General features: G+C 45.3%; 1 protein-coding gene across 1 annotated transcript; it reads right to left on the bottom strand.

Annotated features, from left to right (window-relative positions):
* Positions 1–11948: 11948 nt before the first annotated feature.
* On the bottom strand, positions 11949–13413 carry LOC126536056 (uncharacterized). Its single transcript, XM_050182948.1, has 2 exons — positions 12123–13413; positions 11949–11977 (listed from the first exon to the last, which is right to left on the bottom strand). The coding sequence occupies exons 1-2, from the start codon at positions 13411–13413 to the stop codon at positions 11949–11951; spliced, it is 1320 nt and encodes a 439-aa protein (XP_050038905.1).
* Positions 13414–16386: the final 2973 nt, after the last annotated feature.

The raw sequence follows: 16386 nt of genomic DNA, 5'->3' as shown, positions 1-16386 counted from the left end.
ACATGCGCACATTTTACGCAAAGCTTATTTTTACGATTCATTCATATTGCAGACTAACCAGCTGCTTCGTAGCAGCGAATCTTCAAGTGGAAAAAGTTTCAATATGGACGAGCGTCTAGATCAAATTTATTTCGTACAAGGGAATGGATGACCAATGGCTGCTGGCAGAAGGGCAAGAGTGCTGGTTGTTGGAGTCTTGGGGGGGGAGGGGCAGAATTCTAAGCAACTGGAAAGGCAACAAGCTATTAAGAGTAACAGCACGTTATTTTTATTGCACTAATCATTTCAAGATGGCAACTTGCAAAGTAATTCTAACATTGCAGAGTGTAGTATGACAACGCATTTTTCCTGATCTTTTCATACTACTCGGGTCAATTTACTATGACACAGCGCTTATTGAACATACCGGCATAATTTTACATGGCTCACGTCGACTAACCAGGGAGACATTGCGGGCGGTAAATGGTGAACCTATCATAGCTGTCCCATAAGCGGGAGCGCGCGAGGTTTTCGCTTACTACAAAACAATGAACACTAGCACGTCAATCAACGTTACATGAAAAATCAGAACGCTGACAAAAAAAAAAAAAGACAGAGGAGAGAAAAGCCAGGGTGCAGCGGGCAAATTGTATCCTCTAGTATTTACTCTGTTTTGCAAACACTGTTCGAGAGCCGCATAGTCAGAACAATCGCACAAGTAACACAGCGAATTGGACTATTTGGTAAGTTAACATTCTTGGTCTAATGTGCAGCGCGACGCATACAATCTTTCATGCCACCAGTACGCATCTCAGCGTTAACAGGGATGTTACTCGAGATAAATGCCGCTTTAGTGTAAACAAGGTAAACCCACCTCTGTAAACAAGGCGAATTCGCATCTCGCATATCCTGGTCCCTTTCGGAGCCGGCCATACCAGTCCCCGGCTCACGTACGCGTGGCACCGCGTAAAAAGCTTTGCCACCTTCCGTGCGGTTTCTGCAGTTTCATGCGCTGCACCATGTCATACTGGAATACGAGTGTCGATATGATGTGTTTCGTATCACTTCAACAAGGTCCTTGACTTAATATCGTCGACTACCGTACCTACAGCCCGGAGCCGATGAATGCAACGCACGCCCGATGGTCCGCTGATTGCAATGTCGATGGCACTGACGGAAACGATGAGTCGGCATCACGCCCGTAAAGTTGGCTTCGCAGAGGCTCAGTTGAATATTTCACGTCATTTTGCGTCACGTGATAGCGCTCGGGGAATAGCGTTGCGCACGGCGCCGGGAAAGTTATGCTCAACTCTGCTCCCAGCGGGAGCATATACAAGAAAACTACGGCACAGTGGAGTTACCGTAAATGGCCCCCGCAGGAAGCCAGAGTTGGGCTTCCGTCTTCCATGTGCCACTCCGTTGCCATTCGCCAAGCGCAGTCACGTGGAACTCCGAATTGCTGCAAACAAGTCAGCCTAGCAGTGGCAACATGGCAGCGCTCATACAGCGCCGACCACCCGCTTCGATCCCTGGCTCTCCGCCCTATCAGCAAGAAACAAGCGGTAAAATCCGTCACCGCTAAGTCTCATATATGTCAAGCTGAAGTCAAATCATTAGGTATGTTTTGTCGTAATTATTCAGATCGGCTGTTTGTTTTCCCGCTGCTAGGACTACAGAGACGGCATTAAGCCATAAATCTGGTTTGCTTTCTATAGTAGGATACAAGTAAAAAAAAAACAGCAGTTGCAACCAAGGCATACGAACCGTGCGTACGCGCGGTCCGTATGGCGTCGTACTTGATACCTCCGGAGCGTCTGCTGTTTTTGACTTTTATCGGCGGAAGCGATGAGGTGTGCATCAGACATGGACGAAGTCTATGGAGTCTGAGAATTTCACTCTTCAAAAGTCCGCGGTACAGTTCATTTCACTGCTGAGCCCGTTTTACTCGTGAAACTTCACTGTCAACTGAAGTGAAAGTTGACAATAAGTTGCAGCGGAGGAAGCGTTTTATTTCAGTTCAATAAAGAATTAGGCTTTGTTTACCGTTGCGCTATAATAGACGAGTGAAAATGTATAAAACTACGCGATTATAATTTAATTTTTGTAGTTACCACCATGTCTAGGTGGCAGGGAAAGTTTGAAGTACGAATTATTTGCAGCCTCGCGGAGGAACAGCGGCTGGCGGTTATGAGGGCGTGGGTGGCGCTTCACTGCAGACTTAAGTTGTATTGCAAGCAAGCAAGCAAAGTAAGTAAGTAAGTAATTAAGTTAGTAATTAAGTAAGTATGTAATTGAGTAAGTAATTAAGTAAGTAAGAAAGTCAGTAAGTAAATAACTAAGTAATTAAGTAAGTATTGAATTGGATTTATTGATAGGAAAGACAGAGAGGTAGACCTGAGCTAGTGCGCTCTAGTCTGCTACTCTGCACTGGGGAAGAGGGAAGGGGAGTGAAAGTACTGGGATGGATGATGATAAGAGAAGTGGTGAGTGCTTATGTACATGAGACAGTTGTCTTGCTAGAGCCGCTCGTCGAGCTTGGTGTCCTGCAGAAACTTCAACAATACTTTTGTTGCACGCATTGAAATTGCAGTGTCAGGCCATGGGCCGAGGATAGCTTCCTCCGACAGTGGTTGCCTGCCAACGCTGGCTAAGAAACTTTCTAACGTCCTTCGCTCCAGCATATATGCTGGGCAGTCGCACAGTAGGTGAAGTGGTAATTAAGTAATTATGTGATTAGGTAATTAGGTAAGTAAGTTATTAAGTAACTAAGTTATTCAGTACGTAAGTAATAAGGTAAGTAATTACGAAAGTAATTAATAAATAAGTAAGCAATTAGGCTACCGGGTAAGTAATTATGTAATTAAGTAATTCTGTATGCAAGTAAGTAATTATGCAAGTAATTTGTAAGGTAAGTAATTCATTAATAATTAATTAAATGAGTAATGAAGTAATTATGTACTTAATCAAGTAAATGATTATGCAGTTAAGTAATTAAGTAATTCAGTAAGTAAGTACTTAGATAACTAAGTAAGTGGTTAAGTAAATAATTAAGTACGCAAGTAAGAAAGTAAGTGAAAATGTAATGAAGTAATTGTGTAATTAAGTATGTAATTAAAAAATAAGTAAACATGTAATTAAGTTATTAAGTAATTACGTAATCAAGTAAATACGTAATTAAGTTATTAGGTAATTAAGCAGTTAAGTAGGTAAATAATTAAGTAACTAAGCAATTAGGTAGGTAGTCAGGCAATTACGTATAATTAGGTAAATACGTAAGCAAGTAATTAAGTAAGTGCCTAAATAATTTAGTAATGAAGTATGTAGCTCAGTGTCAAGTAAGTAATTAAGTAAGTTATTAAGGAATTATGAAATCAGTTAATTAAGAAGTCAGGTTAGTAATTAATCAGATGATTAAGTAGGTAATTACTTAAGTACGTCAGTAAATAAGTGATTAATTAGATAAGTAAGTCGTTAAGTACTTGAGTGATTACACAAGTAATTACGTATTCAAGCAATGAAGTACGTAAATAAGTACGTAAGAAAGTAATTAAGTGAGTAATTAGGTAATTGTGCTATTAATTGAATAACCCATTAAGTGGGTAATTAACCAAGCAATTAATGAATTGGGTAATTAAGTATGTAAGTAAGTAAGCAATTAAGGAGGTATGTAATTAAGTAAGCAGACAAGTAACTAAGGAATTGAGTAGGTAAGCAAGTAGGTAAGTTGGTAAGTAATTAAATACTTCAGTAATTAAGTAAATAAGCAATTAAGTAATAACTAGGTATGCAGGTAATTATGTAAGTAAACAAACAGGTAATTATGTAAGTAAACAAATAGGTAATTAAGTAAGCAATTAATTATGTAAGTAATTAAGTAAGTAGTTAAGTGATGAAGTACTTAAGTAAGCACTTAGGAAATTCGACAAGTAAGTAATTAAGTGAGTAAGTAATTAAGTATTTAATTACTTAATTAGGTAATTGAATAGGCAAGTAAGTAAGCAATTAGGTAATCAAGTAAGTAAGCACTTAAGTAATTATGTAAGTAAGCAATTAAGTATGAAGTAACATGTTTGTGTCGCGGTGACGAGAAAGAAGCCCTGACGAGAAGCCCTGACGAGAAAGCGACGGCATCGTAAACGTTGAAAGAACATGTTTTGACCGTTTGGACCTTGGTTTGCTAAGTGTGTTAGGTTGGCGCTGTAGCGTTACGGGCTTTATGAAACTTCAGAATAGGAAAAAGAAGGCACTACTGATACAAGGCATAGACATTTGTACTTCTAGTGGCTTGACAATCAAATTTTATTGAGAGCTTCATTATGCATTGCTCGTTTATGTGCTCATTGAAATGCGTGTTTTAGGACTTTGAGAACACAAACTTACTTGTGGTATGAAAGGTTGCTACTTCCTGGCTGTTGTTTAGTATCTCAAAATGGGTACGTGCAAAGCCACGCCATAACGCTTCGGAAGTGGTACATCAATATAAAATATAATGAAGCATACTCTTAGGAGGCCACAAGCGTCCTAGCTAGCACTGCAGCAGATGTGCTTAAAAGTGCTTGAAGACGTTCAGCAATCGTGACAGCCGACGCAGCCTTGCGAAATAGCTAGAGAGTTCGCAAGTGCCTGTCATCTGCGAGAAAAGTCTAGCGTTCGCAGCGAGCAGGCGTCGTAGCAGACGACACTTGTGTAACATTCCTCTCAAGGGCGCAACACTTTCTCACAATATAAAATCTTTATTTCAATAAATACTTGATGAGTATATTTATATAAGTACATGCACGGTTGGCATTGCTGTTGTAAAAATAAATAAGTAATTATTCTCTGGCGTTAAATCGGGAACATAATTGCACAAGAATGCATAGTCTGGTGTACCCTGGTGATAAACCATAGTAAACCATGCTTCAATCTCAGAGTCATACAATGTTTGTGTAACGTGTTGTACATTATATGATATACTGCAGAAATAAAATTAGATTTTACGCGATGATATTTGAGTATAGCTTATTTTACTGCACCGCCAGCAAACGCTCCTAGTCTAAAGATCGAAGTCAGTACTTCCCATCATCCCCATGTAGGTTGAGGCAACGCTCAGGAGAGCCCCCGTAGACACTAGCGCCACATTTCCCTCTAGGGAGTTTATTTAGAAACTCTATGGAGTGCGGCTTGTGCGGCGTAGGTGGGGTGGTTCCGTTTAGTACACTCTAGTTTCGTTGTTACTATGGACGCCACAACTTTTTTCCTGGATGAGCATTTGCTTTTGCAGAAGAACAAGCTACTGTTGAGTGTGCATGTATAAGCAGCTGGCACAATTTGTAGCGATGAAGAGGTTGACGATGGTGGCGATCGAGTGGGTACGTGCTTTATGTTGAAGCGGCGTCCTTCTCTCGACCTGGATAGCGTGCAGCTTCTCCTTTTAAACAAATTCTGTAAGTGGAAGAAAAACAATATATTTATGAAGCTCCTAAGCCGCAGGCGCTGGTGGGTATGCCTTATTAAAGCATAACTAAAACTGGTGCGTGACATTACTCCACAGAGCTACCAACGCGTGGTAAAACAGGAAAGTGCTTATTTTGTCACATATTTCCCCTCCCACATCGCGCCGATCGCTGCGACTCAGCGAAGGCGCGACCAACTTGTTGGAATCCAGTCGCGGATAAAGGGACCCTCTGCTGTGCCCGGCAGCACTCAAACATTTTGATCTTTCACGGGCAGTTGTCCGCACTGTGCGGAGAAATCTTCGGACATCTACCACATGGTGTGGGCCTGCCCATCTAACCCAGCTATTGCCCTTCACCCCAACCCCACTCGGGAGGACTGGGAGGCGACCCTGCTCGGCTGCTATGACCTGCAGGCCCAAAGGGCCTTGGTCGTGCGCGCCCGGGCAGCGGCCGACGCCACTGGGGTCCCGTACCAGGGATTCCACCTAGTACTCTAAGGGTCTTAAGGACCGGCCCATGCGTACCTCCATCTGCTTCTCTTCTGAGAGCAATAAAAGTTTTTCACCACATCCACCACCTTAGTCGCGGAGAGCCCACGACGTCGCGTCGCGGCGGTCGCTGAGCGACGGAATTCGCTGTGTCGCTGACTGAAAATCGCGCTATGTGAAACATATGGCGGCGGCGGCGTCATTGGCTCGGCGGCGCACGTCCATTTTTCGTTAGCGGCGGCGACGGCGGCGGCGGCGTGGAAACCGAAACCACAAATGTAAAAAGCCGACTACATCCTTCTTTGCTAAACTGGTTGCAATGTTGGCCTTTTCATAATATGGGCTGAGACGACCGAATGCAGAGGTGTCGAAAGTGAGAGAAATGCAAAACGTTTGGCAGTTTTCTGCTCTACAGCCGACATAATTAAAAAATTTTGAGTGCATATCTAACACCGTCTATGTTGAGTGTGTTTGTATGTTTCTTGCTCCACGTATATGCAGAACCTGGCTTGTTTTTTTGCGTCGTAGTCGAAATTGTCTTCTTTTTTGCTGTGCCTCGGTTTATATGAGATATTTTTCCATTGAGCAAAGAGTCAGTGAGTTCGTCTAGAATTGCCAAACCAGCACCGATATGTTAATCGATATATATTTTACCCTTGCTTCCGCTTGTTGTTAATATGATTGTATGTGTTCAATCTGCTTTACGTAAAAAAAACAAGAAACCGACTTCTATGACCAACTTTTGCTGGGTTCAGCCCTTAAGCTGTCAACCAATCACATATGTTATAACACACATTCCCGACTGGATAATAAGTGAAATCACTTCTGAATAATAGCCACCCTTCGCTTAAGGAACTTTTCTTATAACGGCCTTTTTACCGGAAGAAAAAGAATCGAAATACTTTTTTTTTTGCAGCAGCAGGTGAACATTTCTTCAGCTGAGCTATGCTATGATGCGGTAGAAAGCAAATTTGCTTAAAAGGTCCCTCACCAGGTCTGGCCATTTTATAAAAGTACATTTCGGAGCCCCTTAAATAGGCTCTCTACAATCGTGGGAGGGATCTTGCTTCCGTCAACGTCACGTGCCCGGCACAGAAAGAGGGCCCCTCCTCCTCTGGTTGTACCGAGTCTGCTGCAAGGAGGAGGTCGTCTCGCCTCCTGGAATTGTAGACGCCTGCCCGTCTCTTCTGCGCGTTGCGGGTTCGTGGAAGTTCTCCTGTAGTTTGTTCGAGAAAAGGGTCTCTCTAGAAGCACACACACACACACAAAAGAGGCCTGTACACTGCGGGGCTTCCGCCAGACCGGCAGGCACTCGAAATGGTCATGGCGAATTAGGAAGTCACGCTTCATTTCGACGAGGCCTGGTGGAAGAAGGTCGGGTGAGGGAAAGTTCTTTCTGTACGTGGTGCGGGACGCCAACCATCGCAGGAGAAGTCACGCCTCATTTCGACGAAGATGGTCGGATGAAATTCCTTTCTGCACGTGGTGCCAGGCGCCAACCCTAACAATAGCTAATATGCTATGCCACATGGTCGGTGTGTCCAGTTCAACTGTGACTGCCCCTCCACGTGCTACAGGAGCGGCGTTATATGCGTGGTCACTGTTCTGACAACCTTCATCAAGTACAGGATCATTTTCGTCATGTTCAAGCACTTCGGCTATAGTGACCAACGGCTGTACTGCCGCATTCAATTCCGAGTCCGCGATCTCCTCCGGATCGGAGACCCGGTAGTGCACAGTCTTCACGATGTCACGGCAGTGGACTAGCGAACTGTTGAGTTTTGGGACGCTTCCAAATCCAATCCGTCCTTGATGAATAGGTTGCAGGGGCGTAGCCGGAGGGGGGGAGCTTATGGGGCTTCAGCCCCCCCCCCCGAAATTTTTTCCTGCTGTTAAGCACCGCAGACCCAAACAACCCCCAGCGCCGCAAATCATTCTGGATTTTGTCTAGAATGAAAGTTCGATTTTGAAAGTTCGATTTTGTTACGTCTTCTTTTGCGGAAAGTAATGGGCCACGGGACGCTTCAGTTGCCGAAGACTCATATATTACTATAGCAAGTATATGGACACTACAGGCGCATTCCTGCCGTCGCCCTCTCATTCCGTGTAAAGTCCAAGGGCGATCAAATCGTGACCGCGCTCCGCATGCTGTATGTGCGAGTGAACGCGTAGGGGAGGGGGGTGGCATGGGTGAGCCGATGATGGTGACTGTCTTGTGTGCGCAAGGGGGGGAAAATGGGGAGGAAGCGCGCTGCCTTCCGTCGCGCGCGATACATAGGGGGGAGTGAATTGAAGGGGAGTGGACCTTAGGATTCTGTGATCTGTGAATCTGTGATTGCGCAACATGTTTATTTGCCTTGTTTGACGCATTATATACAGTGACATTTTCTTAGACACGTAGATTTATCGGAGACTTCTACGTGTATTTAAATATCTTGTTGCGAGGTTTTGTGTATACGCGCAGTGAACTTTGTTTACAGTGGCACGTTTTTGCCTTTAACAAGCTGTATCTTCGCATTTGTATATTCCATTGCATCTTCGTATTTCCAATGTACGCGGGCGAGTCAAATGAAAGTGAGCCAACCCACCCCGCTCAATAATGGTGCTGTTCATTATGTGCGAGGCATGCGCGTAGCACACATGCATCTCACATTTACAAAAGTGACACGCAGGTGTGAGGATAAATGTTCTTTAATGCTCTCGTACACTGGGTTGAACATGGTTGCGTGACATAATAGACGCGCCAAGAGTTGAACAGCGTGGTGTCGTGAGGATTTTGACAGCTGAAGGTGAAGGTGTTTCCCAAAAAGAAATAAGTCGCCATGTGGCTGCCGCTTACGTTGAACATTGCATTTCATTGGCCACTGTGAAGCGTTGGGGCAAGCGGTTCAGAGTAGTAGTTTAGTAGAGTAGTTTGCTGGGCCAGTTGGTGCATGGTGAACATATAACGGTCTCCAGCAAGTACGGACGCGAGCACAAGAAGTAGAAACGGACAGGACAACGCTGGTATATATGTTCAGAGAAGGACGTGAAGTTGCAAAGACTATTCAAGACCGGGCCAAATCACCGTGCAATCACCCCCAACACAATTGCAAAGGTTGATGAGCTGATTAAACAAGAACGGAGGATAAGCATCGATAAACTGGTAGAGCATGTGAACATCAGTCACAGTTCGGTTCACACTATTATTCATTAACATGTTGGTTAATTGTCGGCCCTTGTGTGGGCAATGCATGCTAATATTATATATGTTCGGCGCTGCCTTGGCTCATCTAATCCGGTGTCACAATAAACGTAACGGCTTCTTGTCTGCAATTGCGACCGCGGACGAATCATGGTGCCATTACTACGAGCCTGAAACACGGCGGCAAAGCTTAAACATTCGAATTCACCAACCCCAAAGAAAGCAAAGGCCGTCATTTCTGCAGGAAAGGTGCTGACTTTTTTTAGATCGCCAGGAGCCATTACTGAATGAGTTTGCTAAACCTGGAGAGACTATCAATCGCTTCCGATATTGTGAAACGCCGGATCGGCTGCGTGTCGCAATCAAGAACAAACGATGCGGAACATAATACTAGTATCAAGCAAAATTCTGCTACACCTATTTGACCAATCCCTTACAACTGCTATGCTTCCTACAGACTGGAAGATAGCAAAAGGGGTGCCTGTCTTTAAGAAAGGTAACAAGACCTCTAGTGAAAATTACCGTCCTATATCACTAACGTGTATTTGGTGCAAAATGTCAGAACACATTATAGCACCCCATATTTATTCTCATCTTGAATGTAATAACTTTTTTTACCCGAAACAGCATGGTTTCCGAAAAGGATTTTCTTGCGAAACCCAACTACTAGAATTCACGTCAGACTTACACTTTGATAGAACAGTAATAAACAAATTGACTGCGTCTTTTTGGACTTCTCGAAAGCATTCGATCGTGTAGCCCATAGTCGCCTGATATCATTGCTCTCTGTGATTAAACTTGACTCACTAACCCTATCATGAATTCGTAATTTTCTTACTAATCGCGAACAGTTCACTGTTGTTACGAACTTTCCCTCTGCCCTGTCTGACGTCACCTCCGATGTACCTCAAGGCAGTGTACTCGGACCTCTTCTCTCTTTAATTTACATTAACGACTTACCGAACAATATATCCTCTTCTGTACGTTTATTTGCTGACGACTGCATTGTATACCGTTCGATTAACTGTTCCGCTGACCGCGCGGCACTCCAAAATGATCTTGCACATATTAGTGATTGGTGTGCCACGTGGCTCATGTCCCTAAACGTGTCGAAGTGCAAAGTATTTAGGAGTGCTCCTTATTCACAATCTTTCATTGACTAATCACATCACCTCCATTTCAGCTAACGCCTTCAGATGATTATGATTTCTGCGCCGCAACTTAAGAACTGCGTCTTCACCACTAAAAAAAACTAGCTTACATAACTATTGTACGGCCACAAATTGAGTACGCCTCATGTATATGGTCTCCTCATCAAAAATATCTCATCGAACTCCTGGAGAGCATCCACAATAGAGCGAGCCGTTTTATTTTAAAAGATTATAGTAACCAGTCAAGTGTAACCCAAATAAAAGTCGATCTGTCGTTACAACCACTAACCACTCGCCGTGATATTGCCTTTCTATTATTATTTCATAGATTCACTCACACAGTTAACTGGCCTAACCTTATCAAACCTGAAAAAAGCGTCCTCGACGTCACAAAGACTGAACAATCAGTTAAGCTATACTCGAATTTACGGCAACAAACACGCTTTTAATTTTTCAGCTTTGCCCCGTGCTGTCCGTTTATGGAACGCTCTACCAGATGGGATCGCTTGCCAATCTAAACACAGCGCATTTCGCAATCTTCTAATCGATCAATATGTCGTTTCAACCGTCTAACACGTCTTGCCTTCTTTTAATTTCTTTCCTGAATTTTTCTACATGTTAATAAAAGAATTTCAGTGATCCTAATTCTTTTACTACTGTATACATGCCAAAACTTTTATAATGTTATTAGTTATTGTGTTTACCGTTTATTGTTATTGTTCTACATATTGTACTTGCTAATGTTGAAGAAATAAAACGAAGGACACCGACCAACATAGAAGTGCTAAAAAATGAAAAGATCTAAAAGACGTTTCGGCTTCGCTACGGAAGCCTTGTTCACAATGGGATGACGGAAGGTTCATGGAAGCTTATGTATGCTTTAGAACGTGACGTAAGCAGCGCGTGTATGACGGGGGGAGAGTTCCCTCATTTCGATTAAGCGTGTGACGTGTTTTTTGTATCTCCAGTGATTCCAGATACAGACGCGATTTTTGGTTTCTTTCTTGGCCGATAATTCTCGAGCGATCCCAGTCGGTATTGTGGCCCGTTGCATCCGTGTGCTCGGCAAGGGCATTCGACACTGTACGCTTCTTTTCGACATCTTTCTGATGCTGCCTCAGTCTCTGTTTGAAGTTGCCCGATTCACCGATGTATGCGTAGTCGCAATCTGCGCAGGGTATCTTATAGACCACGCCGGGAAACGATTCTCTCGGAAGCCTGTCCTTACCGCCGACGAGCGCTTGCCTCAGCTTACATACGGGCACGTGCGCCACCTCAACGTCATAACTGCGTAGAACGCAAGACAAGGTTTCGCTTATCCCTGGAACGTAAGGTATGGCAGCACGCTTTCTTGGTCGGGGATTGGTCGGACGAGCTGGATTGGACAGACGGCGCTCCACAGCCGTCAAAAAGGATGTGGGGTAGCCGCTTGCCGAGAGATCACCTCGCACGTGGTCCAAGTCAGTGGAACGGCTTTCTGCTGTGGTGCAAATGCGGTTCGTACGGTTGAGCAGTGAGGCAGCAACCGACCTTTTGTGAGCGTCTGGATGAACGGATTGAAAGTTCAGGTAGCGGCCAGTGTGTGTGTCCTTACGGTACACGCTGAACGAGAGCCGTCCATCGCGTCTGGTGACAAGTACATCTAAAAAAGGGAGTCTGCTGTCGACCTCTGTCTCAACTGTGAATTGGATGGCCTTTTCTTGACTGTTTAGGTGCGCAGTGAACGAATCCAAAGCGCTGCGCCGAATCAGACAGAAACAGTCGTCCACATAGCGCAGAAAAACTTTTGGCCTAGGGCTGAAGGACGCGAGAGCACGCCTTTCCAAACATTCCATCGTAAGATTGGCAGCGGTAACAGAGACGGATGCACCCATTGCCGTACCGTGGACTTGCCTGTAGAAGACCTTGTCGAAACAGAAGTACGTGTTTCCAAGGCAAAAACAGAGGAGCCTCTTGAGGTCGGGAACGTCAATGGGCGACCTGTCTGGCAAGGTCCTGTCAGATTCCAGAGCAGAGGTGCATGCTTCCACAGCCAAGTCAGTCGGAATTGAGGTAAACAGTGATACCACGTCGAACGAAACCATCACCTCGTCGTCGTCTAGAGACACGTCACGAACTTTTTCAATAAAGTCACAGGAGTTGCTCACGTGCGTGGAGCTCTTCCCGACGAGTGGAGCCAGAAGCTGGTGCAGGTATGCGGACAATTTGTAGAGAGGGGAGCGAGTGTAGTCGACGATTGGACGTAGGGAGACGTTAGGCTTATGAACCTTTGGCAGGCCATAAAGTGCAGGTGCAGCACCGTTATGACAGAGAAGCTTGAAATACAAAGACTTGCGCTCGGGAGCTACGAAGCGGAACACGTCAGCCAGGAGAGTCTGGAAGTCCCTCTGAACCTTCAAGGTCGGGTCCCGAGTGAGCCGGACGTAAGTGTCCTGGTCATTAAGCAGAGCCAACATCTTGTTTTTGTAGACAGCCGTGTCAATTAGCACTGTTGCATTCCCCTTGTCGGCGGGAAGGATCACGATTGCAGTGTTCGCCTGAAGACGCTTGACAGCTTTTCGTTCCTCAGCGGAAAGAGGGGAAACAAACTTCCTCCGGTGCAGACCAGAAAGGACACCAATGGCGCGGGTGCGAGCCTCGTCACGGCGCGACGGGTCAACTTGGTTAACCACGCACTCCACCGCACACACAACCTTTCGCACGTCAGGTGCAGGTGCAACATTGAAATTCAGACCTAGCTCTAGGACCGAGGCCTCGGCTGGGTCGACGCTGTGCGAAGAAAGGTTGTATACCGTAGTTCGTCGGTTGTACGGCCGGTATGGTCTGGTAGATTCCGAAAGTCTGTCAAGCTTGACACTGTGCACCAACCCCGCATGACGGGCACGCATGTTGGCTTCAAAGTTGGCGTGCAGCTGGATACTTGCAAAATGATCCGGACAGTGGTCCTCCAGGCGGCGACGTGCAAAAAATGCCTCGTTTTCAAGCTTCCTAATACTGTCACGACAGTCCTGTATCCTTGCTTGAAGCAACAGCCTCTCAGTCTTTGCAACGACGCTGTAGCCAAACTTGGAAGGTACTGGCCTGTTAAGGTGCAATGAGCGCGGGATGAGGCCCCGTGCTTTGCAGGCAAGGTTGAACTCCAGGTGTCCATGAAACGCTAATGTTGCGTGCATATTCCTTTCATTATACGGATGTTTCTTTTTCCCGATTCCATACTACTATGTTGCTGTATTTCCCCCCTTGCACAATGCCTTCTCGAAGGCCTGTAAGGTACATGTTAATAAATAAATAAAATAAATAAATAAATAGACGAATGGGGTCATCTTGCTCCACGACAATGCCCGTCCCCACGTCGCTGATGTGGTTAACATAAAAATGGCAAACTTCAAGTGGGAAACGCTGCAACATCCGCCATGCAGCCCAGACAGACCTGTCGCCCTGCGACTTCCACATTTTGGGGCAATTAAAGAACCAGCTCAAGGGAATCAGGTTCGTGTTGGACGATGACGTGAAAGAATCAGTTACCGACTTTTTGAAGCGGCAACCCGAGAAGCTTTATGAGACGGGAATCACGCCACTTGTTAGTCAGTGGTACAAATGTCTCAATGCTCATGGAGTCAACTTTTAAATAAAATATCCCGTTTGTCACGGGCTCACTTTCATTTGACTCGACCTCGTATATTTTGAAGAACTTCTGCTTTTTATATGTGCTCTCTGTTGCGACTATAATTTCGGTGCAATTGCTCACACTACACGACCAGTGACAGCTGCTTCTGCGCAATACATTGGAACACAGGACAGCGTCATTGAGATTTTTCCCTGACGGTTGCATATGTACAAAAATTTAAACAAGGTTCTTGGATGACAAAGCGCCATTAAAATATTTGTCCTCAACTTGTTCATTTCATGGCCTTTACATTTTTCGTATCAGCGGTATTAGATTCGCCGGACGGTCCTACCGCTGTCGACCAGATGTAGGAGTCGTCGGACTATCTCGCCGCTGCCACCATTTGAAGGAGATGAATTTCGTAGACAGGAACTCGGTGAACAGGATTTATTTACATAATAACAGATTAAGCAGGATACATTGGCAGACTAGCGCGACTCCCATATGGAGCCCGCAAAACTAACATACAGCAAACAGTTTACGAGCACACAGCTCACTTGTACATTTCTAGTATGACAGAGCACTCAGCTCCCGACAACAAGCACAACACGAGCACTCCCTAGCAGCCGGCAAACGCTGCTTATAAGCTCTCCGCTTGACGTCATAGTTCGACGTCATCGTTCGGACGAGGACGGAGCAGGAATGGAGGGTGAGGTGTGCCGGCTTGGAGGATGAGGTGGGTCGGAGCAGGAATGGTCGGGAAGGTTCGTCCAAGCATTGTAAACTTGTCGCCGCCCCGCACTATCGTTTATCGCCCAAACACATGCAAACACACAGGTGCGAAGGAGTGAAGCCGACGACAGAGGCGAGTCGTTCCGGGAAGCTCGGAGACATCCTGAGTAGCTCGTTGTCCCGCCGCGGCTTGCTCATGCGTAGCGAAATCAGGTTCGCGCCGGGAGCCTCGGGTACAATAGTTCGTCAGTCGAACCCGTTTCGTCACAACGGAGATGGGGCTCGTGGAACTGCTTTGTCCCGGGTGGTGCGGCCAAGTACCAATTTCCGGAGTTGATCACGCGCCTCGTGGCTGTCGGCTCTTCGCAGTTCTCCGAACTGGTGGGCTTGAAACACGTGCAGCGGGCTGAAAGCTGGCACGTTGCCACCCCGTATGGCCATTCTTAACAGCGGCACGTACTGTATACAGCTGCTTTGCTGGTATCAAACTGGTATAGTTCTGAAGTTCGTGTGATATTTTCTCTACTTATGAAGTAGACAAAAAAGATGGAACCATTGATATCAGTTATTTTGGGCACAATTTTTGGGATATACGAGTATATTCTTTTATGAAAAAAAATCACATTTTACCCGTCTTGACAGTGCGTAGCGTTCAAGAATTCGTTCGCAGCACCTTTCGCAATGGCAGTGCAGTTATTCATGTATTTGATCCCTATAGACTAATTCTATGAGGAGGAGGCCGAGCTGTGTGAGCCCCCACCCCCCGAACGAAATTTCTGGCTACGCCACTGCCAGGTTGTGTAGGCCGTGCCCAACACACGGGTGATGTTCCGTGTGCGCGAGAGTCGCTGCGCTCTTCGTGTTCGAGCCGGCGTCAGTGACCGCACACACTTCCTTTCCCACCATGTTGAATTCTTCGAGGCACCTTTGAAACTCATTCATGATGACAGCGCCTGTATGTCTCCCGGGTCATGTGTCTCGTACTCAGAGTCAATGATACGAGCTCTAAGCGCTCTGAAATAGAAATCATTACAGTCTGAAGCAGCATGGCCAGAAAAAAAATCAAAGTAATCTAAAGCAGGATTTTTACATGAATTCTTCTGTCCTCATTTAAATCACTCTGTCTACAACCCTCTCCCCTCCCCAACAAAATTGAACACATTTCAGTGTTCACTACACTAGCCTAGTAATACCGCTATGATTTAATGGCTTCGTGATATAATAAATACATTTTTCAAGATAGAGGCAAGAACGAAGCATGTGATTTCTGTTTTTTCTTGCCTTTGCCTTGGCTGATTGCTCACGTAATTTTAAGGTAAATGAAAACTTTCGAAATATATTTTGGGAGCACACGCCACAAATTTAATATGGGTTGAGGCACGCGCTTATTGGTATCAGTACTCTGAAAACAACATGCTATATATACCGTCAATATGGTGACAAGTGAACGTGATGTAGGCTCGCCGCCTGTTGTTGTCGGTCCAGAGATCGTACGTGACGGCACAGAACCTCGACCCCTCAGCTATCATCTTCTTCACCTGTCCATGCATGTGGCACAGTACACATTATCCAGGGCTGACCTCGACAAGGTCGCTCGGTCAGGAAGCTCTCGGAGCTCTCTGATTACTTCGTATTTTACGAAGAAGTTCTACAGAAGAGAAATAAATTAACTCTTTCTTTACACTAATAACAATACCATAGAGGAAATGCAAATGCACATACTGCGTTATAGTTGTCACCGACCTGTAATCCTACGCCATTCACCATGTTAAAAGGCAGCATTTCCCTGGCAATCAAAAGGAGCAGG

This window comes from Dermacentor andersoni, chromosome 4 (genome assembly GCF_023375885.2).
Source record: "Dermacentor andersoni chromosome 4, qqDerAnde1_hic_scaffold, whole genome shotgun sequence".
Lineage (NCBI taxonomy): Eukaryota > Metazoa > Arthropoda > Arachnida > Ixodida > Ixodidae > Dermacentor > Dermacentor andersoni.
This window is presented reverse-complemented; position numbering and strand designations above follow the sequence as displayed.

Coding starts and splice junctions, on each gene's coding strand:
- LOC126536056 (XM_050182948.1), bottom strand. CDS start 13,413: ATGCACGCAACATTAGCGTTTCATGGACACCTGGAGTTCAACCTTGCC. Junction 11,978..12,122: donor CTTCTACAGGCAAGTCCACG/GTACGGCAATGG, acceptor GATTCGGCGCAG/CGCTTTGGATTCGTTCACTG.